Source organism: Boleophthalmus pectinirostris, unplaced genomic scaffold (assembly GCF_026225935.1).
Source record: "Boleophthalmus pectinirostris isolate CB_2022bp ecotype Guang Dong unplaced genomic scaffold, ASM2622593v1 HiC_scaffold_5, whole genome shotgun sequence".
Classification (NCBI taxonomy): Eukaryota; Metazoa; Chordata; class Actinopteri; order Gobiiformes; family Gobiidae; genus Boleophthalmus; species Boleophthalmus pectinirostris.
In genome coordinates, this window is record NW_026571404.1 from 20,852,857 (window position 1) to 20,880,410 (window position 27,554).

The 27,554-nt window shown below is 38.2% G+C and overlaps 1 protein-coding gene across 1 annotated transcript; it reads right to left on the reverse strand.

Annotated features, from left to right (window-relative positions):
- On the reverse strand, positions 1–27,300 carry mlip (muscular LMNA-interacting protein). The gene is given in 13 exon segments (XM_020921450.2): positions 1–457; positions 5,454–5,576; positions 5,652–5,711; positions 6,333–6,380; positions 7,076–7,108; positions 7,189–7,275; positions 7,445–7,534; positions 8,300–8,371; positions 9,515–10,439; positions 10,441–10,982; positions 12,201–12,329; positions 19,880–19,984; positions 27,143–27,300. Coding segments are annotated over 13 exon segments (2,469 nt in total). The 5' UTR covers positions 27,200–27,300; the 3' UTR covers positions 1–259.
- Between the last annotated feature and the right edge of the window lie 254 nt (positions 27,301–27,554).

Sequence of the window (27,554 nt, forward strand, 5' to 3'; positions counted from 1 at the left end):
TTTGTGAGAATATTTTTATTATATTACCCAAGGTCTGTAGATCTGTTTCTGAAGTAAAAAGCCTGTAATTGCTCTGAACATTTAAATCACTGTAATTAAAACAAGCCAAAGAAGTAATTTTGCAGTCTTTTGTGTACATTATAGTTCGGTAGGGCAGCTTCAAGTGCTTTGCTTTTATTCATTTTACAGGGGGCGTGCTGGGTCCAATTGTCTTTATGCCCAGTATTTGAGCATACCAAGCACTTGTCCAGACTCTAGATTAAATTTGAGTCTGGAACGCCTCTGGTTTTCTCTCAGTGGGACAGAAAGATGTGGAGGGTCCATGTTTTGGGGGGAGTCTGAGGAGCTCCTCTGGCTCGGTGATGTGCAGGTCACATGCTGAGGGGGCTAGGGGGCGCACTTCTCCTCCCAGTGTCTTGCCTTCTGAACCGCTGTCTACCCCACTGGTGTTTCTGCCCTAGAAAAGGAAAAGAAACAAAAGGATAATGCTGGGAAGGAAGAAGGGATTTTTTTTAATCAGTCTGCCATCCTTAAGGGTATATTTGATGGACTGAATATTCATTGGTTTGTAATTGGGCAATTATCCTATTTGGATGTTTTCTTATTGCTCACCTGCTCCTTGTTTTGGACACAAACAAGGACTTGAATAAATGATTGACACAAGTGACACAGCATTTGGTCAATTATGAAAGAAAAAAAAAGTGGAAAGAAGACATCAGGCAAAGCGCCAAGACTTTGACTCACAATTCTTTTAGTTCAGGAGAACAAAATCATTTAATGTGTACTGTACTTCTGGTTAACATGCACTTGCCCAGGGCCTAGAGATCTGCCTGATCTGAAAACATATTTTTTTACTACGATTATAAAAAAGTATATAGGACTGACACCAGTCAGTCACTTTTTGCTACTTATTATATTTTAGCATAATTCCATTATGTTGTGATATGTTAGCTATTGTGTCTAAATAATTTTCCTTGTTGATCTATAAAGTTTGTCTAAGTCTAAGTCTAAATATTATATAAAGTAAAAACAGTCACCGGAACCATGATAAAAGAGAGGAACATGGTGTAACTGAAGAGTATGTCACTTGCCCTATATGTTACAAAAGGAAGTGTTCTGTGTGAAATGTTTTTGAAGGTTTCTTTGACACTGAACAAACAGAGCTTAGTAAAGTATGCAGCAAACAGTGAGAAACTGCAGCACTTACGCTGCTCATGTGGAGAAGAGTTTTTAGTTTGAATAGAAAAAAAATGCCTTAAACGCAGACTGTTAAAAGTATCCAGCTGCACTGCAACAAGAACCTAACACACAGATATCTGTGGGGTTCAGTTTTGCTCTTCAGTTTTGTGTTCAATCGAAAAATAAACATGTTTTGAGCATTTGTAATTGTAGTTGTAATTTCTAAGTTGTGCTCATAATAACAGAGTGATGCAGACTTTATTGTTCCACATGGACAGTGAGCTGTAGGTCTGTGAGTTGGATGTCTGGAGGGACTGAAGGTACTTGGAGGCAGAGTGAGGGAATATTACTGAAAATATGTGCTGTAAATTATCTCTATTCACAGTCTGCTGAATATTGCCACTTTTGACTTGAATATTTGTGTGAAAAGCTTTTGCATTGAAATTGATTCTAATGTTTTGAAAATTACATTTTTTTCATGCTTTCAGAGATGTTTTCAGCAAACATGTCTGGTACATTTTACCATGTTTTTGTTACATAGAAACATGGCAGATAAATCACAGCATCACTTATTACCCATATATGTGATTAAAACCTGATTAAGACTTTTTCCACTCAGGAATTATAAATTCAATTACAACCAAATGGGTTTTATAATGTACAGTGTGACAATGCACTAAGGCAATATTCAGGCACACAATGAGGTCAGAGAAAACGTACATTAATATACCATCTCAATATAATATATATAATAATGCATATAACATCTTAGTGATGCATGCCATACATGAAGCACTGTCACCCATCATTTTGAATGAAATAACATTTCTCTCACCTCAGATTAACAGAGTTTAATGCGTCACTCATTCACTCTACAGAAACCCGCAATGTTTTTCACTCTCCTGTGATATTTTTTAATTTCCATTTTCCTCGTTAGCAGCTTGTAGAGATTCACTATCGAGCAGACTCACATCTTCATAAAGTATTAAAGAAGTGTGTATTCTGGGTCCCAGGCCGTTTTAAATATGTTTTTGGAATGAAAACAACCCAACTGGACATTAGTTACCACATAACTGATAGTCTCTGTTGTATGTACCTTTAAAGTCTTTGTATTTGAATGTCTCTAAAACGGCCTATGGGGAAAATGTATTTGAAATGTACTTTTTACTTTATGGCAGGCCTCAAGTGACAGGACTGAGCTTGCTTGGATAGAAGATATAACAATAGTTTCTGTGTAAACATATGATTCTGTGACTTTCTTTTGCTTTGGCATGCAGACTATCTGAGACAGAGGATGAAGTGTTATCCTGGATTTTCAAACATCATATTTGAAAATCTATATATATATATATATATATATATATATATATATATATATATATATATATATATATATATATATATTTCAGTTTTCTTTTCCTGAGATTTGTTATTTGGCGGCTTTCTTGGGGTACATGAGGACAACCACTGTAATATTATCAAAGGTTTGAGTGTAATAAACCAGATGCACATTTTTTTTTGTGACGTTAGTTATGATTTACCATGTCTTCAATTTGTCAGAAAAGGACTCATCACATAAAACTTGGTTACTATTTTCAGCTTGCTGTTTCTACAATGCTCTGACAGAACTGAAGTACATAATAGGATTCATTTGGGCAAAGGAGTGCTCGGATTTTGTTATTGGCAAATAATAACTCACAAAGCTTATTTAATATTGGTATTTCTGATGACTAATGTTACTATTTTGTTGTTTTCAGTATAGATGAAAATATTAAAAATAGCCTTACAAAAGAGTATTGAGTTGATTATAAAAGCGCTTTTCATCCTCTTTTTCATACTCAAATACACAGCTGATCCTCCACACAGGTACACACACTCGCAGTGGTTTTGAATGTGGTTCAGGATCGTGCTTTGTAGAACTTGTGCTCCTTTCATAGAAGAGCTGTGTTTAGCGTCAGATGTGTCAAGTGCGCTGACGTGCTAAAGAGGTCTGTGCCGTGTGCAAATGCTAAAAGCCTGAGCACAAGGACACTGTTAAACATGCAGTGCTCAAATGCTGCAGCTGGACTTTGAAAACAATAAGTCATTCAAGTCTTACACTGTTATTTCCTCTGAGAACAACATCCAAATTATAATGTTTGTATGACAGATTACATATGTAAACAGTATGGAAATGTGTGCTGTAGCAATATCAAAGTCAGCTTTAAAGGCCTTATTTTCTTTACGCTATTTTGTGATCGAAGTTACAATGTTGTTACCTCATCAAAAACATACCTGGAGTTGTGTTTTGTTTCATTCACACATGTTTAACACACTCTGCATATTTAGAGCTCTTCCCTCAAAACAGAAAACTATCTGACATGCAGTCATACAGGAGGTGCTCCACTGTGTTTTTAAACTCCATACACCTTCACTAGAATCATTTGGATCTTCAGCACTGAAATTAAAACTCTCTACAGAACAAAAGGTAAAAGGAGCTGTTAACTTGAAAACTACCACTATATGACATCACAAGGTGGAACAGAGTATTTTGCGCTTTGGAGATGTAGACGGATTAATAATGAAGAGGATTACTGAAATGTGTGAATGAAATAAAACACAACTGCAGGTATGTTTTTGAGGTAATACTTTTTTTTTTCAATCGCTTTTGCAAGTTTTTTGAATCTTGGTTGAGTTCGATTGTTTGGTTCAGTGGCGATCCTACACTGATTTGCACCTTGGGCAGGACCTCCCTCCTTCAAATTTCTTCAGCATAAATATTTTATGATGCAAATTCTACTTTGCAGTTGGTAATTGATCTGTAAAATTTATATGTGTTAAGTATGAACCCAAAATCAGACTGCACTAAACCAGTAATTCTGTGTGGGCCCTGAGAGCAGGACTGAGGCTTCTGTTCAAGTTCACCTGATGAGTTTCAACATTTTGATGGTAAAACTTGCTTTTGGGAAATGATGGATCAGTTTTGAATGAAAAACTGCATTTTTCTGAAAATACATTTTGTTTAGGAAAACTTAAATTCTGTTTAGGATTTTGTGTGAGCTGTGCAAATGTCACTTTTCAATAGATAAATGTTTTAAAGCAATGAAAAAAATTGTTACATTCTGACATGGCTTAAAGCTCACAAGAATCCATTTTGTGTAAGGGCCTTTAAGACTTATTTGCATAGAGAAACAGGACTGATGGGGAGTTAAGTGACGCTGGTACATGGCGCATTTTAGCAGAGGCTAATGTATTCCTAATGCATAAGGGGCTATGGGAGAAAACAGCATGAGCCCCTCACAGCAGGGGGGTCGTCTCTGAGGTCGAAGTCTAGTATACCATTTCACATCTAATTCTAAGTCCAATGTATACTTTGGAATTAGAATTTGGAAGTGGAAACAATGAGTCATAATTCACAATAATTCCTTTGTTTATGCTAAACATTTGAATGCATTAGATGATAATTAAAACTGCACATTTAGAAGAAAGGAAAATGGAGGAAGGGCTTAACATCACAGTCACTGCAGCACAGAAATAGTCTGTGTTTTTGAAAGCATCAGACAGACAGAGCATCAGTGGATGCTGTTTATTTAATCTTTTGTGATGAGCAATGTTCACTCTGAGCTCCTCGACTAAAAACCACCATTGTTTTTACCCTAAATGTGCGCATTTTGTTCCCACAATCGTGGCTTTGGTTGATGAAATCTGCTCCGTTGATAGCCCTCGCCTTCATCATGGGGAAAATTAAAAATGTTCCTCACATTTCCCTGCCTTATGAAGAGCACTTGTAAATGCTGGAGTGTACCATGGCTTTTACAAGAAACTCCACACTTTCTCTTTCATTCTGTTGTTTCAGAGGAGAGTTTTGCCTCTGCTGTTTCTTTAGACAGCTCTGATTTCAAACAGATGGGCAGACAGCAGGACAACAGCTCACAGCTCAAAGGTCCTTGACTGACGCTGACTATAAACACATTTACAAATTCAGCAGCAAGTAAGAAAATATGGTAAACTTCTTTCCAATGGCGATATTGTTCCCTCATTTTTGTCTCTTTTCTTAGAGACCTTCAGCTCCATTGTGTGCATACTTGAAGACATTCTTGAATTTTTTAAAAAGAAAAAATAAACACTATTATAAAACTGTGAGCCCATTGTCTCTATACTAGATAAAGCATTGCTGAATGTGAAGAGGATAGGTATTTGTGCTCTTTGAGTGCCTTGAAGGTGGAAAAGCGCTGTAGAAAAATGTGATCATTTATCATTTACCATTCTTGTGTATAAAGAGTGCTGTATTGTACCTTGGTGCTGAAGTGCAGTTGAGAGACAAAGTGCCTGGAGGGACTGCACTCAGACTGTCTATGAGGATCCTCTGGTGTCAGTCTGGGAGAGGTCGCCATAGTGCGGATCACCCCCGGCCTTGTCTGGAACATGACAACAGTGAAGGTGCAGTTATGTACTCATATGTGTCTACAGAGCACCAAGTAATTAAAATGTACCTTATGAAGATCTGCTCTTCTCTGGTCATTTGCATTTGGCTTTAAACTGCCAACAGATGCCTGGAGGAGAACGGAACTACTTTAAAATCAAGTCCAGTGCATGGTTTTATTGGGTTATGATAAAAAATACACCCACTAAATAGTAATAAATAAATAAAGTAACAAAAAAAACTGAGCAATCTGTGCATGTTTTAAAGGTATAGGTTTAGCAATGGAAACACTGGTAATTTATTGCAAGATTTAATGCCATACTGTGCAACATTTCAGGCAAAGCAATAACTACAGTGGAGACAAACGGGGTGGACCCTCCACTAGAACGGTTTTATGCACCTTTAATGATTATATGCATTGGCAAATAAATATTTGGGCACAAAATATGAGGCATGTTGAAAGTTTTTAAAGAAATAACACCAAGAGTTCTAACTATAGTTTTCTCCAGACAACTATGGGACTTCAAGTAAATATTCATCTCAAGAATGTAGCCTGGCCTAAAAAAACATTATTGAACAAAAAAAAGGAAAGGATTCTAAGCAAATTATTTACATAAAGTCATGGTTTGTTTTATTCAATGAAAACTACAAATAATTACAGCTGTTTGCAAGGACATTGCCTCTCACAGCACTTATCCTTGAATTCTCAGAACTCAGAAATGTCCTCCGTAGACATGGTGTTTTTACTTACGTATTTAGTTTCACGGCCATACGTTCTCGGAAAAGTTGAGTTGTTTTTCTAAAGATAAAAAGGAAACAAATAAGATGTGGTGACTGGTGTGACAAAAAGTCTATCTGAAGAAACGAAAAAACCTCCCAAACTTAGAGCGTTCATGATTCATCAAAAAGTGAAGAGACAAAAGATGAATAAAAAGAAATCCTCGGTGACTCCAGCTCAGTCCTCACACTCACTGACAGCTAAACATTTGGAGACTGCTCAGAAATCCTCACTTTTGTAATATATTTATTTATCAATCAATGACACTGTACTCTGAGTTAAATGCCACTCAAGCAGCTTCTGTTTACAACATAAAAATATATTGTGGCAGTGCTTTTTCCATTGAGCTTGGTAAAAAGGTACTTGGTGTTGCATTCAATACCTTAGAGTAGAAATATTAATGTATTCTTCTATTATATTCATGCGTTTCAGTCATTTGACTTCCTACTTTTTTGGGGGTGAAATTTGAGAACTTTGAATATTTAAACAATAGAATTTTTGAGCAGTAAAATACCACAAATCTGAATTTAGCCTGGGGCGATGTTAACAGTTAATCATCATCAAGGATAGTAATAATGAAAAGTACTATTTTGGATTTATGCTGTATGGGGGCTAAGATAAAAACACACTGCTTTTCACTGCACAATGCAGGTGCTGTATTAAAAAATATTTCATTGTTTTTTAGTTTTTTGTTTTAAAGAAGATTCAGATTTTACCTGTGACTCTTTGACAACTGGCGATTTTGATTTCTGCAGAGACAAAGAAAGTATTGATTAACTGCTACATGTATTGAGCTAGTCTCTGTAGGTAGTATTATTAATAAACTCACAGATGGAATTGGGGAGCTCCTTAAAATCTCATCTATAACTGCATACAACTCTTCAGACTCCTTCTTGAGCCAGGCTGGTGAACACATCTACTCCATAGACAGTATTGTTTAGAGTGGTATAGACACAGTATTGTTTAGAGTGGTATAGACACAGTATTGTTTAGAGTGGTATAGACATAGTATTGTTTAGAGTGATATATGGTGTTTATAGTGAGGTGATGCAGGTGAGAGAAGGTGCAGAATTGTGTGTAGTTACTTCTTCATGGGTATCAGTCTCCTGTGCGTCTAATGGCACACCTCTGTCCCCAGAGCTGGCCTCCCCTCTCTCCACCTGCTCGTCTATCACCTGCAGCCGACAGAGCAGTTTCAGCCCACTGTCAAAAACACATCTCCAAACCACATTTTATGCATCCTGTCTCTCTCTGTACTATTCACAGGGACTTTTTTTTAGTGCCCCAAGTTTCTTTGCACTTGGAGAGAGATTCTAGGTCATTTTGAGTAACCATCAGCTACAATACAACAACAGATACATCAAGAAATGTTTTTCATTCTGTATAAAGAGAATCAGAAGTACATGTAAACAGTGATGGGTAGAATGCTTTGAAAAGGATACAGAATACTTTAAATACTTCATACATTCAAATGTGTAAAATGTATTCTGTTACATCCAATCTGTACTAGTACTGCATTCTAAATAATTAGAATACTTTTAGACTGAGTTGCATTATTCATGGTTTCAGAGGGGATAACTGCAAAATCATTGTAATACTATTAGTACTATGCTATTTTCTGTTTAACTAAGAGAAGAAGAGGTCTAAGTGTGGCTAGAGGAAATGTCCATGTTCCACTATTGAGACACATTCGACAAATCATTTGTAATTGGACTGGGAAAAAACCTTTTGGTTTTTTATGATTTTGAAACAATTTTCTGTGACTCAGGAGGTTGGCTCACAGGTTAGGGTGACCTTATTTTTCACATATTATTCACTTTTGACTATAACAAGATGAACTGAAGTGTTTCAAGTTGGCTGACCACAGTCTAAAGCCATAAAGCATGCATGCGTACAAAATGTATGTATTTCAGTTACATAACAATAGACACAACATTCACCTGTTGATCCAGTAGCAGGGTGTTGGTGGGAATCGCTGCCAGTGATTTATAGCTCGATTTGATCTTGTGTGGCTGGTTTAGTGAGAAGAAAAATAAACAAGGTTAGTTCTGCTTTCAGAATGGATTGAATTACCATAAAAAGTACATTACTGTGACCTACATTTTCAGAGACATGTGTTATCTACTTTGACTGCTCCCGTCCACTTATCAACCTCATGCAAAAACACACACTCAACTACAATAACAAAATCATCGAAGTGTGAGGGAGCGCTGATAGGAATGCCAACAACATTCACTGCATTTTTGCTCACTGACAGGTTAGAACACCGCAAGCAACATCTGTCTGCTGTGATGTCCTTTCTATCACTATGGAAACTACTTTTGATCATTAGAAAGTATTTCGATGATGGTAATTTAAAGAAGTTTGAAGTTTGAAGAAGTTTGGCCTAGAAAATTGATGTTTGCTTATTTACAGTTCTTGACATTGACATTTTTGACGATGCTCATCATTGTCAAGAGGAATTTCTTAAAAGGAAAAGGATGTAAAATGTTGTGACACTGGATCTTATCTAGGCCACATGTTGTGTTTTCATATGTACATATATAGAGGTTCATTTTATTTGATTTTTAGACCCAAGACAGCACAGTTTATTACTTTTTCCCCGTGAATGTAGATTTTTGGATGTTTTGTATATTTTGAAATAGCTGAATATCCATGCAGTAATTTCCAGCATTAATGTGTTGGCAGTGCTGCTACATTGATTGCGAGAATTCAATACAGAGGATGCAGAGTTATTTTGGATGACTTAACAGATTTTTTGAAAACTGAAAACAGTATTTCAACTTTTTGAGATTTGTTGTTTCAAATTCCAAATTACAATAGCCATTCTTGTCCTCACCTGCACTTCAGAACAATAGAGAAAAATAGATAGCTTTATTTTTTCTGCCTTGAAGCTGCACTTACTCTAAATGGCTCCCTGGGGTTTGACAACACGCCAATCATTGCAATGTGATTTATCAAAGGCAACATTTTAAAGCATCATAACTGATAGACAAGAGTCAGGAGGGACACATAACTTTTGTGTGAGTTTCATCATATATCTACTTTTTTTTTAAACTAAGAGCGTGTGGGAGGACTGAAAGAACAGTGTGTCAGGGGGCAGATGAAACGATAAAACATCACCAAGCACGTGTCATGCATATGGGCCAAGCTACCTTTCTTTTTTTACCCTGCCTGTCAGAGCTGTCTGATATTCCACTCCCTGGTCGCGGAGAAGGCGTGGACCGCAGTGACAGACAGGGTGACGGGGTGAACTCTCTGATTGGTGGAGCAGGCGAGGGGGTGGGCGTGTGGGTGGGCGTGGGGGAGGCGGAAGCACCCGGAGAAGGCCACCCTGAAAAAGCCATGGGCGTGTAGCGAGAAGGAGACAGACAGTGAGATAGGAGAGGTGACTTTTTCGGTTCAGAATGGGTTGGGACCCGTAGCTTCTCTATGGTGAACCCAGTAGGGGGCGGCGATGGTGAATAGGTGGAAGTAACATTTTCAGAAGAGTCAGAAGGAGGAGATTTGAGCTGTTGTGACAGAGACTGAAGCTTAGAGAATGAGGAATTAGGGAGGTGGGTCCATTTCTGCGGTACACCTGTATTTAGCTCCAAAGCAGGCTCAGGAGATAGACATGTGAGTTTGTTGGGGCTATTATCCACGTTGACGCAGATTGAAGGTTTCAAAATGGGGGACTGTGGTTTAGAAATAGAGATGTAAGACCGATTTATTGGGGAGGCAGATTTGACTATTGAGGAACCGACTGGAACCGGCTTGATCGAGCTGTTCTTCTTCTGCGATTTCAAAGAGCTCGGAGGCGGAGGTGAAATTACTTGCTGCCATCTTGGGACTGTGTTTGATGAACTGGTTTTGATTTGATTCTTGGGGCATGACGTTTTGCACAAGAGCGGCGGAGCGGTGGCGCAGCGGCTCGGGTCCCTGTACGCGTCACTTTGGCTGTCTATTGAAGTCGTGGAGGAAAACTCAGTGGAAAGCTCCAAGGGAATGGACGCAACACTCGAGGCAGCCGAGCAAGCGTTGCAATGGGATACTGTGATGTTGTTGACCGGCCAGCAGGGGGTGTAGGGGCGTTGGACAGGAGGACAAAACAGGGAGCCGACCTTTCCTCAAAATGGCGGTGAGGAGAGACAAACGGGTCAACGGGGGGCGGTGACGAGTCAAGGTCGGGGACATTGGACACGATAGGCTCTCACACGAAGAACGCAAACTTTGTGGTAGGCTAATCAGGCTAGAACCAGGCGCGAGGAAGTGCTTTTTAACTGGGATAATAGAAGGAGTGAAGATGCCAGAATAGACTGAAGAACAGGGGGAGATAGTGCGGCTGCCGGAGATAAGAGAAGCGTCTTTTTCCGAACATGCAGATAAGATGGACTCTCTTGAAGAAGCCGGTGTAGGAAACAAGTCTGCGGAAATGGTGGGGCTAGTTCTGTCCTGTTGTGTTTTGAAATAGCAGCTAACCTCAGACGCACGCCCAGGGACACATTGATATGGCTGCTGGGAAATGTCTGTATGTCTATTAGCAGCTGCCTCCATAGTGGCTTGTCCCCCGCTAGAGGTATTTTGAGACTGATCGCTGAAGGAGGGAGCTGAGCCAGACACGAGATCCTGTGGAGGTGCACGCTGGAAAACAAAAGGTGTGATTTAGGTTCACAGCCAAAATGAGTGCTACACAGAGTATTTATGGTCATAGCACATTGTTCACATGGGGTCTAAGCAATTTACAGCCCTGAAAATAATGTTTGGCTGTGGCTTTTGAGCAAAACATAGATAGCAAAGTTATAACGGTCAGTTTTAATTTATTCTTTTACTTTACTTTAAAGGTGCATTGTGTAAGTGTTCTGGTGGAGGGTCCATCATTGCTCCACCTGGAATATGCCAAGGTATGAACAAACAGCTCTATCATACATTTATTCAATTACAGGCGGTTTTACTGCTAAAAAACTATCTAGAAAACCAGGCATACTGACTGTGAGCGAGGACGTCTCTCAGATCTGATATGTAACTTGGGTTGTTTGGTCTCAATGCGGATACAAAGGTTTAATGCCAAACTGTGAAACATTTCAGACAAAGCAATAACATCTCCACAGAGAAAACAATTTGACGGGCCCCCACCAGAAAAGTTACACAATGTACCTTTAAGAATATTGTTTTAAAGCTACCATCTGTAGTTAGACTAGCTGACCCACCTCTCTCATATTCTCTCATATCACCACTACGTACTATCTATATTACTGCAGTCTGATAGTGTACCAGCTTTTTATACTAGGGTGCACAGGTGAGCTTGAACCAGGGCCAGGTGAGGGGAGTGGGAACAGGCTTCACATCTGCCCTCTAATGATGGAAAGAAAAAGAAAATAAACTTGCAGATGGTAGCTTTAAGTTCATCTTAGAAAATTATATGAATTCTCTTAAATAAGTACTAGTTAGACATTGTCATCTTACACCAATAATTTGAATATTTTTTCATGAGCATTTTTAATCTAATGTAGATCCTTGTCTTTGCACACTATTATATAATACATATTCAAAAAAGCTAAGTACATTACTTAAATTATGAAAGAATCACCAAAAAGCAAGGAAAAAACACATAATAGAGATAAGATGATGAGAGATATATTAGAGATGACAAAAACCTTACATTTTCTGCAGAAAAAGAAACAAAAGCCTAAGTGCGACATGTTGGAGATGGCATTATTTTAAAATATAATTACACTCTCTGAAAAGACAGCCATATTCAACTCAGACTAATAAGACATTACTGACAAAGTCTTATGTCAAATGTCATCCCCACGAAAGAATTGAAATACACCTAATATTTGGCATTCTTTTGGTACTTACCGCAGTTTCAGTGTTTTTGTGCGATTGCGTGCTGCACTTTTCTTCCCGATGCTCTGAGTTTGGGATATACATGGATCTGAAAGGCTGTTCTTCTGACACGTTCTCCCTGGTGGTCTCCTCTGCCACGTTCTGACAGGAGAAAGTGAAGCAAATGTTTAGGAGCCTGTGGGCTGGTGAAACCTGAGCAGAGGAGCAGGGCACGGGGCAAGCTGCTGTCACACTCTCTGCCCCCAACATACATTACACATGGACCCTAACATTCATGGCATACTCCAGATAGAGCACACGCAACCGGTCACACTGAGGGACAACACAGACAGCGGCCATGTTGGATACACACTTGCATACACAAACATGACATTGGGATTAAATTGGATTTATTACACTTAAACTAAACTTGGACTAGCCCAAGACTGAACCAAGACTGAACCAGAACTAGAACAGAACCCAACTCTATCTACATCAGGATTAAACTGGGCTTCTATGCATGCATTTCACTGTACAAGTTAGCGTTAGATTTGATTCAAGTTCTCGTTTCTGGTAGTCATCATAGTCATAACCACCATTACGGTTAGTAATGTTGGTTAGTATTAGCATTAGGATTCGTTCATTTGACAGTAGGCGGGTACTTTTTTTAATTTAACCAGTCGCTGCTATTTGGTCATGACGTATGTAATGTGCAGCTAACAGGGCTAACTGGTATATTAAGCTTTTCCCAAATCAAGCAGGAAGAAGGGCAATAACGTCTTTCCCCTTGATAAAATTCACCAAACATTCTCGTTGTTCCAGCTTTAAATCAATCTTGGGAATCGTTGCCAACACAGAATGTATGGCTTTGTCTACATCCATCTCAACCTCTTTGTTTACTGTTGTGCTGTACCATAAAAGGGACCCAGTCATGGCTTCACAGCTCTTCACTGATTGGCCGGTGTGTAGTCTACATCTTCTGAGGTTCTTGCAAACCATCTAGTGTATTCTGATTCCTGACCTAGTAGATGGAGAGAAATGAAATTGAGTGGAGGCACTAGGTGGCGCCAGCCTGGCTACCAGTTTGTGGCTGTAATCAAAATTTGCAAATAAAACAAAAGTCCTTGATAAAACTCATGATGAAGATGTTCAGAAATATCCAACTGAGGATTGCTATATATACAGTACATGGCTTGGAATTATAGAGGAGTATCTACAGGCAACCACTCCTCACATCAGTTCACATATAATCCAGTCTAACTACAGCAACCAATTAAGACCATTTCACTGAGGTTAGGCTACGACTTGAGATACGGCGCAATCAAACAAATGGAGGGCTGCCAGATTGACACTTTATTCTTGGAGCTGTAATCGCAATGAATAGTGGCTAATGTCAGTACCGTGTCAAAGGCCGTTACTTATATAGAAATTGGGTTGTATGGGCTACAGGATGACAGACATGATTGGTGTCATTACATGTAAATGGCCTAAAATTAGTACTATAGTCATGTATTGAAGGTATTGTAGCAGCCAAACTTGCCTTTCCAAGATCAATTATGGATATAGCATTGTCTTTACCAATGCGAAATGATACACAGATCTGCAGCTCTCCCTAGAGACTCCACGCCTGAGTGTCTCTTTCTCACCCCTTATACAGCAACTAATTATGTGATGTATATATAACATTTATTTGCATTTGCAGAATAAAAACACATAGGAGAAAAATGCAAAAAGCCTGAAGTGCACAGCATTCATTCATCTAGTTTTTTTGTTTGTTTGTTTGTTTGTTTTTTAGCAACAGAGAAATTCAATTCTGTCAACTGGAGAAAAGATTTTGATGGAAGACATTTCACAGCTCATCCCAGCTGCTTCTTCAGTTGACAGAACAGAATTTCTTTTTTTTTTTTTTTTTTTTTTTTTTTAGAAAATGTTGAGGAAAGAATTGCAAGCAAAAGACAGCAAAGTATCATTAGAGTAGCAATATTGCAATTGTCTGGCACAATAGTCAATATCACCATAAACTAAGTTGCAAGTACACCAAGGTTCTCCATCTGACAAAAAATGCACTCTTTTTTATGAATATATGAAAAAAAGCAGATTTTTATTCATGGTTATCCTTATTAAGATTTAGGTCTGTTTTTGTCTCTGTTGTTTGTTTTTACATTGACAGTTGGGCTAGTAAAGAAATTAAAAAAATATTGCAATAATATCAATACCACAGTTCTTAAAAGCCATATCAAATATTGATACATTTTCCAATATTGTGCAGCCCTACTATAAATACAAAATGTAGCAATTGTACCAGTTGTTATTCAACAATGAATGTTTTTCTCTTTCTCTATTATTTTTTTATGCTTACAGAGTGGTCCTCGTGATGCTAAAGAAATGAACCGTATATAGCTTGTGTACGTGTAAGAGCCTGGCCTGATTGTGCAACAGTCCAAAGGGAACCTCCTTAATTGCAGTGAATCAATGGGTCCAGACACATAGCTCGAGCTGGTCACAGACTATCATGGAAATAAAGGCTGTGTTGCTTCATTTTCAAGGAGATTCTTGATATAGTTTTAATCAATAGAAGACTGAATGAGCAGGTCTCAGGAGTATTCAGGCTGTTAGGAAATGTTCCTAATGCGGATTTTAAAAGACTATCTTAGGAGAGGACAACAAAAGGCTTTAGTGCAAGAAACATTTTTAAATAATATAAAAAAATAAATAAAAAGAATATAATGTCTAATGACACACTTTTCTTTACACTTTCAAATTTCATGCATAATTCATTCACTCCTCAATCAAACTTGGTGATTAGCTACTATTGTAATTGCTTCAACAAAATATGAGAGGTGAGTGGGCTTGCTCAGTGACACAACACTAGAGCTGTGATTGAACAGGTAACCTCATGTAAAAACAAGAATGCTGTCAATAAATTCATATTATTTTAGTTAATTTATTAACTAAACTATATAACAACAGAAAACATTGTGTGAACCAATATTATAGAACCTGCTTTATGATGTTGATTTGTTAACCCCAGTAATCGTGTAAACTCCTTCCAAAACTGTTGTTTTGTGATCAAATTTTTATTCAAGTGTTATTATTTGCAGTTATACATATTCCAGTTAGCATTGCATTTTTCTCCCTTTTAAACCCCCCACCCTCCCACCCTTAAACTCCCTATTGATGGGCATCAACATACATACACACATATACATATACACACACATATACATATACATATATAATACATATATACACCATCTAAATAAACACACGTACCCATATACACATATTATAGTATATATGTTATATATACATACACATGTATATACACTTTCACACACACACACCCACACACACACACAAAAAAAAAAAAAAACACACATATCCAGGTTTATATTCCCTCTATACAAAACACGGCAAATTTCCTCCGTCAAAAGACATCAGCAGAAATTGCTTTATACATACTTGTTATGTACCATACATAGAAAGTTAACTGAAAGTATACATATTGTGTACATTCTAACAACATATATTATAATGAAAAATCTCCAGGTAACAACTAGAGCCTGACCGATATATCGGCTGGCCGATATTATTGGCCGATATGGGCACCTGGAGACATATCGGCTATCGGCCGATATGCTTGCTGATATGGGCCGATATTTCACGTGGGCATGTTATACCTCGTTATAAAGCTTAGACTCTACATTATGTTCATTTAATCTAGGGTGACCAAACGTCCGTTTTTCCCCGGACATGTCCATATTTTGCGTCCTGTCCGGGGCGTCCGGTTTTTTTTTATAAAGTGATGCAAATGTCCGGGTTTTCAGTACCGTTCATTGGGGGCATTAAACTGAGCGTCTCTAGTAGCGTCTGTGACTCAGAAGGAGCGAGCAGACACAAACAGTCGGTCAGCCTGCAACATACCGAAGCACAAATGCGCATTTAACAATGACTTGTACAAGAAATTTACATTTTCCTTCCCGGTCGGGACAAGTGTGAGTCCATGTGCACAGGTTGGGAGGTGAGAGTACAGTGGTCCCTCGTTTATCGCGGGGTGATGTTCTAAAAATAACCTGCGATAGGTGAAATCCGCGAAGTATCAACTTTATATTTTACAATGATTCTATCTGTTTTAAGGCTGTAAAACCCTCACCACAAACTTTATACACTTTCCTCAGACAGGACAGGTGCAACCCTTTTTACATCCTTCTTAAAACTTATTGCTGCTGTCGTCCTTGTGTTATTTTCCTCCTTCTTTATGTAACAAACTGAAGATTCATTTATTCCGTAAGGGAGCCTACAGCGCCGAGTCCCGCACGGATCCATTTTTGGAGGCCCCCAGTACAACACTGCACCCGCGCAGTACAACAATGCAACCGCGCAGGACAGGACCGCACCTGCCCGTTAACCAGAGATTATATCAAACTTTTGCGCTGCCTACGCCACGGACTGAACCAAGACTAAACCAGGACTAACCGAGGACTGATTCCAGAACTGAAGAGGAGGACTAATCCACGACTGAACTAGGACTAAAACAGGACTAAACCAGGACTAAACCAGGACTAAACCAGAACTGAAACAGGACTCACCGTCAGGACGGGCTCAGAGGTGACTGCAGGAGAAAGGACCGGCTCAGCTCCGTACCTCACTGAGTTAAACGCGGCAGTTGCCCGATCGCGCTTTGTGGACAAACTGCTCTGCGTTTTCTCTCTTAAATCCAAGATTAGTCCTGGTTTAGACCTGGATTAGTCCTGACCCACCTGTGTGTAATTACTACCCGCCTGTAATACACAATTCCCGTTCATACATTGTAACACCCCCAAAGGTGTCCGGGTTTTCACAAATGGAAATATGGTCACCCTATTTAATCCAATTTACAGACAGATAAATGTCCTAATATGTGGCTCCGCATCAGTATTTATCTGCGGTGTAATTTGTCTGTGTCTGTGTTGTACTGTCCCTGAACACACCACAGAGTCACGTCACTTCACTCACGTTTTCTTGTTTACACCCGCAGCAGCGCGCAACACTGAGATTATTTTCTTTTTACGGACAATCGGTTTGAGTCTGGATTAAAAGGACTTTTATTAGTGCAGACTTGTGATGTGAGGAGGAGCCTGTATGAGCGGTGAGTGTTGGAAATACATGGACTTTGAAGCTAGTTTTGGCTATTTGTGATTAGCTGTTAGCTGCTGTAGCTCCCACACATAAACAGGCTGTTTTCTATTGGTCTATGTTAAAGTGACTATATTGGCCTTATATTTGCTACTAGACCAGCACTGATATGTAAATGCGCTGTGAATAGACGTGTGAATGATCCACATTTATGCATATAATTAATTACCGCGGCGCGCACGTTTTCACGGCTAAAGGCTAATACCGGTAGTTTATTTACTAGCTAGGAGTTATGGGTCGGTCGCAAAGTTACACTATGAGGTTGCCATTTTCAAAAGTTTCACATTAATAGTTGATACAAACTTTAAAGGGCTTATAGTGACTTGTGTTTTTAAAGCTAATAACTCAAAGCTTAATGTCATGATTATGTCCTTAGAGACGTTGAGAAAACTTCGGATTGAGGATACTGGCTTTCATTTTGTCTTTCATGGTGCAGCAAATAAGTCAGTCACAGTTAGTATTATGTGCAAACAGAGCAAATCACTGTGGCTTTTAAAAACAATATTGATATTTTATAATAAGGAGACAAACTTGAGTGACAGACTATATGAAGTTTTATAATGACTTTAGGCTGACATAACATTATTTCTAAACCCTGCAAAAGACTCACGCAAGTTGTTTGTGAAAAAACATAAGCCTGAGGATGGTTTTATGAAGTTACAATCTCAAAATACTGCAAATATAATGTTTTTGATGTGAGGATTTGATGTAAAACACTGAACACAGCCTTCAAAGACTGATGTACTACTGCTTTGAGTCTGCTTGCCTCCACATGACACACTCAACAACATCATTTACCCCGACTAGAACGCACTGAGATATTTATGAAGAAGTGACATTGGGGATAAGGAAACATGAGACACCAATGCTCAGTTGTTTTAGAGCAGGGGTGTCAAACTCATTTTGGTCTGGGGGCCGTATCCAACCAACTTTAATCCCAAAGGGGCCAGATCAGAAAACTCATGGCATATAAACTCAAATATTTGTGCAGAGAAACACAAATCTATTACAGAAATCTTTTTTAATTAATGAACTCTTTCTTTTACAAAAATTATAATGAACAACCTGAAATTTTAAGAAAAACACAATTTCAACACAATGTTTTAACATGAACTTGTATGTAAATAGGAATAAGTAAATTTTTCTTGGAAAATCCTGTACTTGGCTCCACTTTTCTCAATTTTGGACATTTTGTTGATGAGGGTGTCAGAGTCAACAGTCAAAACGATCGTCCTTTAAGAGCGTTTGGAAAGAGACAAGTCTTCATTTGTGCTGCTCTGGTGGGAGGGGCCACGTACAGAGACACTGGAGACGCTGTTATGCTCAGCACTGCAGAAAATGACCAATATTTAAATAGAAAATATAATTAAAATATTTTAGTAGAAAATCAGCCGAGGGCCAGATTAAAGGTCTTGGAGGGCCGGATCTGGCCCCCGGGCCGTATGTTTGACACCTGTGTTTTAGAGGAAAAGCTCAGTACAACTCTTGACAGCCTCAGCTTAAGGTAGAGCAGCAGGAACTTGGCAAGCCCCTGGTGCTCCCCCAAAGAGTGAGCCTTTGAAGTGTGCAGTGGAGCAGCGCTGACGTCAGGCTGCAGGCTCTGCTCCAGCGTAAGTGCAGCTGAGATGTTCATATTCAGCAACGCACGAAGGAGGATTGGGGTGGGGGTGGGGGGGTCATATACTGGAAATAAACCATCACTCAATCAGGGTTCAAAATAACCACGAAACACCAAGTTTAAAGCAACTGTTTATACTGCATAACCACAAGTGTTTCCAATGTTAAGTTGTAAAAATATATTATACTTTAAATATGTAACCAGTGTGAACATATCTGTACTGCATGAAACACACAAATGAGGCAGTTAATGATGACAGTAATGATTAGAGGACTGCTGTGGGATTGTACACATTTCAAACAGTGTGAAGGGAAACACACTTGAGTACTTTCTGAAGAATTTATTATTATTTATTTTTTATGACACAACAGTGGGGACAATGAGATTAAACAGATTAAACAGTTGTCTATTGCATTTTGGCATTATATTTTTAACGATAACCATGCTCAATATTTAAGTCCAACATTCAGTGATAAAAATTAAATGGGAAAAATGTTTTTACAATGTTTTCACTGAGATTTTTTCGATTTTGATTTCCTTGGTTACACACTGGTGACATTGGGGTGACTTCCAAATGCAATCAAATTATTGTTGTCAGTGAGTCTGGAATTTATTTAACAAAACAACCTCGAACAAAAGCTGTCACTCAAATACACACAAAAACATGCACAAAGCAGAATTAGAAAGTAACTGGACTGGGGTCAACTGTGTATTGTAAACATGTTTCTTTCATGTCATAAATGAAATGGCAAATCACAGCTAGCAGAGAGAGACAAATACAAATAGCATGACTTGAGTAAAATTATGGCAATTTCAAGTGATACATTCCAATTTATGGTAACAGTCAATTACATTTTATGAGAAGGTAATTTAAACTCTGTCCAATAATCAAAATGAGTGTGTTGAGTGGATACTGCACCTCATGTTGTTTTCCCCCTGAAGCTGCCGATGTCTCCTCCAAACAACTTTTAATTGGTAATTTGTGTACAACAGGTACAAAAGTGAAGACATAGGGCACCGTTACCTGTAAAATACACACAAGTCTGTTATATCACTTCATATCACTCCATCATTCACAGCTGGATCTGTATTAGAATGACATTTTATTTGAGGTTAGGGCTCTGAATGCAGATTGAGGTGCACTGATGAGGCACATCCACATTCACACAGATTAGACAATTTGGCCTCTGTGCACACAGGCTCAATGAGGAATAATGAGCTGTGATTAAATTCAGCTCAAATCTAACACTATGAGGCAGCACTTGATCTTTATTTTACAGTCTTTTATAGTGAGCTTTTTATGAAACAAATGTGAAAATGTGAACAATGTATGGAATATAAAAAGACGCAAAATAAAAGACTCAGGGACTTTTGAGAGGTCAGTCAGATTTAACATGTATATTTTTGTCTCTGGGAGTTTTCAGTACCAACCAATCTAAATGTCTATATTATGTTTTTTCAGTCAAGATTGCACTGATGTGGAGAGTGGGGAAGATATTTAGCATAATGTCCAAATAGGGAAATTATTTTTATATGATGATGCTGGCAAAAAGCCCGGTATGTGGCTGCTACTTAGACCACTTGACTGCTGGGCAGAACCACTTCTCTGGGCCTTGCTTTATCATATATATTTTAACTCTTTACAGTTCGGGTTTATTGTTTCAAAACACCTGACTAAAATGAGCCTCTATTCAACCTGATTGTGTCTGAACCCTTTGGAGCACAAACAAATGTCTGCGCTCTTTGTGAAGCTGGGGCTCTTGTAGTTTTGGTCTCTGCTGTCTGATCTACTCTCATTATAAATAATAACAAGCTCTGCACAGAGGAAAATCAGATTTCAAAACCCCCTCTGAGTTTTTTGGGTAAATATTCGATTATGCATAGCTGATGCCTGGAGGAAACATCAGATTAACACAAGATTTTTAGATATTTTTGGGTTTTGACAATTCTCATGTCAAAGCTGAAGTATATATCACTAAAAATGAAATTTAGGGACTTTAAACAGGCAAAAATGTCCAGCTGAAATTAATATAATATATTATTTGTTTTTGTGGGTTTGGAGTACAAACTGGTTGATTGAAAATAAGTGCATGAGATTGAGAGTTCCTTTTCATCAGAAGAAAATTAATGAAACAAGTGCCCATGTATGATTTTTGTTTTGCCATACTAGCACAGTCTCAAACTGACTCATCCTTACAGCAAAGAGAATATGATCGAATATTCATTGCTGTGTTTCTTTGTACTCATGAGGTAGTGCTTTATTTTGTCATACCCCATTCTTTCTACCCATACAGTATATGAAGACCACCTTTCTGTGGAGAGTTAATCTGAACCACTTTGCCTTTGCCCAGTGTGAAGACTGGCTGGTGCCTGGATCCTTCGCTAATTGACCTTCTGGTGGGGTTTAATGTTAATCATACTGTGTAGAGATATGTACATGAATCCAACAGAAACGTGAGGTAGCCTTTAAAGCCATTACAGATATATGTGAAATTGGCTCTTGTATGTTATTTGAGTAGTGAACTCGTTTAGCAAGCTTTTAGCACCTTGAAGAGAGTGTTGTATAACATTGTGAGTTCTTTTTGTCACAAGCACATCTTTAAAATGTGCTGTGGGATCAAAGGCTGAAGCTACACTTTAGATTGAGAACACCGAGTATTTCTGTGTTCTCTCAGAGGTGCATCCTGTAGTCTGCACGCTACCTATGATTACCAGGCAATCTGTGACCACCATCTGCACAAATGTATGGAAGAGGTGTGGCCGGAAGCTTCACATGTGTAAAGAAACATCCTCATCTAAACTGGGCAGACCAAATAGGCTTTCAGTCTCAAATGTACTAGCTTGCCTTAATAGCATGTTGCTTTCTCAGATGGATGTTTGTTTGTTTTTTTTATCTTGCACAGGGACACGGCCAGTGGTGGAAGAAGTACGCAATTTTGTTGCTTAAGTGAAAGTACAGATAGCGGAGTAAAGATGTACTGAAAGAGTAAAAAGTAAAAGTATTTCACACAGATCTAGTAAAACTTCAAATGTAGTAATTTTGAAACAGATTTGTGCTGAATTTTGTTCAACAGAAATAATTTAATTGATTGAATGAAAAATACTTTTACTATTCAGTCCTGTTCAAAAATATACTGGAGTAGAAAGTACAGATACCTTCTCTCAGATGTAGTGAAGTAAAAGAAAACTGTATCCACTGTACTTAAGTGAAGTTCAGATACATTGAATGTATACTTAAGCACGGTACTACTTTTAGTTTGTTACGTTCCACCACTGTGAAGACAGCAGTATCACTCAATAAACAGTTGTGTAAAGTACGTCAGATTTGTAGTAATATTTCTCATTCAGATCAAACTGAAGATTTTAACCTAATTCTTCTAACGATAATCTCAGAGTGTTGTGAGGTCATTGACAAAACTCCAAGTTCAGGCAAAGGGCAATGAGGATTCTCTGCTCTAATCAGTCTGGCGAGTTTTAATAGGCCCTTAGCCAGCATTTACCACATATACTCTGAGGCACTATTAGGGGAAATCAGGATAAACGGTGTTAAATTGTGTTTAAATCTGCATATTTGGGCTCCCTCTCCAGAGAAAATACTGGCATCAACTTGGTAAAGCAGGTTTTTCAATAAGTATTCACCAGGCACCAATAACTTTTTTCACTCTGTACCCTCTACTGCTGATCTCATTTCTGAAACCACAAAAATTGGTTATATGTTTCATTTTCATTTAAGTGTGTTCTACATTGTTCGGCTTTCAGAAATACTGGTTATTTACAAGAGAAATAAATACAAATATGTGGTTCACAGGAGGTCAGCAGATTATAGAAAGCACACTGCCCTCTGGATAAGCCTGACTTTAATTTATGAAGGAACCACATATTCTTATGTTGCTGATGCTATCTAAGTTAAGTATTTCCATGATAGTTTCATTCAGATCTCCATGATTGTATCTTTCCATTTACAGTGGTTCAAGGTGAGTTTTGTACACATTATAACAAATGACTTGGAACTGTATTGACTGCTCCCTGTTTATTCAAAAAGACTGTGCTATTTTTGAAGGTTATATTTCCACAGTGTGCGCTTGCTTTTCTGAGTGAATTGCGATTGACGACAGCCCATGTCTTGTCCAAGCACTTGACACTAATTGAATTTCACATTTATCCCTCAATATATATCACACAACATTGACTTTTGTGAGCTTTTAGTCGTGCTATAATGTTGTTCATCAAAAACATACCTGGAATTGTGTTTCATTTCATTTACACATGTTTGAGTAATCCTCTGTCTACATCTCAAAACTCAAAGTGCTCTGTTTCATCTTGTGATGCCATATAGGGTTTTCAATTTAACAGGTTTTGTTCACTAGAAATTGCAATTACAAGGCTGAAATTATTCTAGTGATTCTAGTGAAGATGTATGGAGATAACAACACAGTGGAGCATATGTATTACCACATGACATCACAAGGTAGAACAGAGTGTTTTCTGTTTGAGAGAAGAACTCAGCCTAAATATGCAAGGTTGGTGTGTTAAACATGTGTGAATGAAACAAAACACAATGCTAGGTATGTTTTTGATGAGGAAGCAACATTGTAAAATAGAATAGTGTAATATGGACCGTTTAATGACAAAGGTATAGCTGTAACGTACAGAAGCCCTTAGAGACAAGCAAAAGCTGTTTTTCTACGTTTTCCAGTTTGAGCTGCAAGTAAAAAACAAGGCAAACAAACAAAAAACATACTTGCTGGTCATTAAAAAAACATATACATTTCTGAATGCTTCGTCAACGACAACATCCAATCCTTTTTTGCTTATCACAAGACAACAGCACAATTTCTCCTCCAAACGAATTTGTTTATGAGCTGTTACTATAAGCAAACAAATGTCATGACTAAAAATAAGCACGTGCCATCTTATTTATTCCCATGCAGTCTTATGTAACACTTGTTTTGCCATTGGTAGTCATAGCACGTGTCAGGTTTCACTCGCCAAAGGTGAAAACTAGCACTTCCTCCCTGTCCACCATGGTGAAGTCTTGAATGTTTAATTGCTTGAGAAGCTGAGGAGGTCATGTTGTTCTGTATATCACGTTTCTGACCTGTCTGCTTGTCTCTCTCAGTGCGTGTGGACCCCCAGTTATGGCCAGTGGCGCTGAAGAGCCCTAAATCACACTCTGTAGAAGACCACCCTCCAAGGCCAAGCTAAGAGAGTGGCTTTGATATGCCCCTAAGTGTCCCCTAAGTAGTACTGTGATGAAATAGTAAAAATAATGAACACTACACTGATTTAACTCACTGGTCTTTCTTTTGAAGCAGTGCAGCACATTTTAATGACTGATTGCATGAGACATATATATATAGAAAGACCAAGTTGATGGTATGTCTGGTATGGGTAGAGACATGCTGTAGACAGAGACATGCCTTCTGCTCTAAAAAAGAGCAATACAACTCTTCATGCTGATGATGAACTTCATACTGTTTTAAAGTAGAGATACCATTTTCAAAGTACTCAAAGTTTGAAAGTAGGAGGAAGTATCTAAACTTACCTGTGACTCTAACTTGTTAACCTAGTAAGAGTCAGATAGATATGGGTAGCACATTTGATTTGAGTTCTTCACATTATCAATCTGAAATGGCTCTCGCTGAAAGCATTCAGAGTAACATTCAAACAGATGCAAAGTGCCAGAACAGAACAGAAGCAAGCTGGAAAATTACGCTTTTGAGCAATCCTGCTGAGAGAAAAGCACAGCTATTCCCATCCACAAATGTACAAAGTGCTTTTCTGCTTGCTTTTCCAAAACAAAAATTCCACAATTCTGCTCAAGTTGGCCTTTCCTGTCTGTCGTTTGTTTTGGTTCGTTTGGACCTTTGGCTTCACTTAAACCACAGAGCGGCTCATCCAGTGGCTGGAGCGGGAACTCTGACTGGCATAGGTGACTAAGTTGTTTCTAGTTCTTTCAAATCCTTCAACTCATGCATGAATTTCTTGGCGTAACTTTAGAACAGCATTTTCAGTCAAACCTTTCTTCCCTGTTCACAACTGATAAAGTGGTTTATCATTAGAGACAGACAGTGCTTACTTTGGCAAAAAGTGACATTTTTACAATATTCTCTTTGGGGCAAAAGTGAAATTCATTTACAAGAAGCCAATTTCCCAATTTTGTATGTTATTGTGGGAGGTAGAGCTCTATTGTGAACAGTTACGAAACAAATTGAAACATTTCCCCTTCATAAGTGATGTGTAGAATGGTTCTCAGTGGAGTATGCCCTGCACTATAGCTCTGTGGTCTGATACAGTAATAAAAATCTAGGAACACCTCATACATCACAGAAAAGCCACATGATATAGAATGTAAGGGGAGCAAACTGCTATAGGCTCATATAAATGTAACATAATCGAATTGTATGAATGCTTTGTCCTTTTGTTTGTGAGTTTGTGAAAAGTTTCTGGATGGCAAATTTTAAAACAGGAAGTAAGTCCACAGTATTTCCATCTGATGCTCTCAGTATCATGGCTTTCATCTCCCCTCCCGTAGTGCTGTGCTTTCTGCTGTTAATTATAATTGGATTGTAATGTCAAACCACTTAAATGCCTTTTATACATAAGCTCTAATAATGTTTTGAGTAAGATGCTTGGATCTCCATCTCTATCACATCCCTTTCCGGCACAGTGAAAGTACGGGTGTGTCTCTAAGTGTTTAATTACAGACAAACAGAGCCCCTCCCTTCAGCACTGATACGGAAGGATAAATATATCCTACCCCCAGCTGCCCGTGTGGGAAAACATTTGAGCAAACGCACGACCATCGTAAAGGAATGCACTTCACAGAGATTGGGAAATAGAGGGCTAAAAATAGTCTGTCACATCCAAGAGGTATGCATGGGCAGGCCACTTTATCAGGATGACGCTGGGATTTCAAGTTTTGACATCCAATATCTCTTGAACTTTGTTTGTGCTGCTGCTCCCCTGAGTTGATAAACAATTATAATGAGAACCAAAGGAATACGCACTGCAGCTTATTGCTAGAACAGCAAAATTATTTCCATCTTTGTATCTTTGTTCCCTTTATATTCCCCTCTGCACACACTAGACTTGTTTTAATCATTTTTGGAATGTTCTCTATACTCCCAATAGATCGTTAGGAATATAAACGTTTGTACATCTACAGTTTCTGAAATAGCAGCAAGTAGATCGGTATCTCAAATCATTTCTCTTCTCCTTTTTGATATTTGGTTAGACGTGTTGACAATAAATAGGTAAGAGATGATGACCTTATATATATATATATACACTGGTGAAATGTAATGAAATAAAAGTAGTAAAGTACTGCATATTTAAAATGGATAGTTTTTACTTTTATTTCATCTTTTTTTTTTTTTTACATTTTTGAACAGGACTGAAAAGTAAAAGTATTTTTGTAATCGTTTGATACCATCTGCAAAGGCTGAAGGTTTATTTTTAACATGTTCATAAACTGAGCAAAGAAATTATACAATTAAAAACAGCTAGGAAAAAAACATTGATTCAATTGTTTTTACTGAAATGCACTAATCTTTAACAAAATCAGTGCATTTTAAGTTTTATTAGATCTCAAAATCCATACTTTAGTACTTTTATATTTTTACTTAAATATTTTTTTATGTGATACTTTTACTTTTAGTTGAGTTTTTTGTTGTTGTTGTTGTTGTTCCTGTTTCTGTACTTTTATTGTAACAACATTGAATACTTCCACCACTTTCTATGTATTACCTGATATTGATAGAACAGTAATTTTACTTAGAAGACAGGATGAATATAGCAAATACCAGTTCTCTGTAAACTGTAGCTAAAGTGACAGTGGCAGCCCTATGGCTTTAAAATAATCAGAATATCTTTCTCTTTCTATTTTGATTGCTTGTTTAGAGTTGCTTTTATACACAATAACAGGATCAGTGACAGGCACAAATTGGTGGTGCCTCTGCCTCTAAGCCACACAAGAGCCACAGCAGGGGGTCTCGCTTCCACATTGAAAATCTATATCGTGGACAGATTAAAAACATGCTCGGTTCACTTTCAGAAGGACTTGAGCTATTGAGAAGAAGAAAATACTACTGTAACAACAAGTGAGAGAGATCAAGGCAAAGTAATGGCCAAGTCAAAAAGATTACAACACTTAATCTTTTTTTGTTGTCAAATGCCTTACCTCCCCCAGGCTCTTGTCCACAGGATTCTCCATTTTGTTGGTCCTTGAGTGGCGCATGTCAATAGTTCATAAAAATTCTGCCAAAGTTGGTAAACATGGATTGAAGCTGAATAAAGGGTGTCTCACATGTGAACTTCAATGAGTGACTGTGTGTATCGCCATGCACATTTCCTTTTATAGAGTCATAATAGCCACAAATAGCTAGCAGACGGCAGACAGCCCACTGGCACCCCCATTGACAATGTACTCGCCCCAAGCAAGCTCTGTGTGTCAGAGCCGCTTCCCAGAGCTAAATGCTTCATTTCCAAATTACAGGGAGAATTAGGAGTCTTTCCTTATTTATGTCACTGAGTAAGTAAGGCTAACCACGAGAGGGAATATGCGGGGCACAACTTTTCCTATCAAAGGTGTC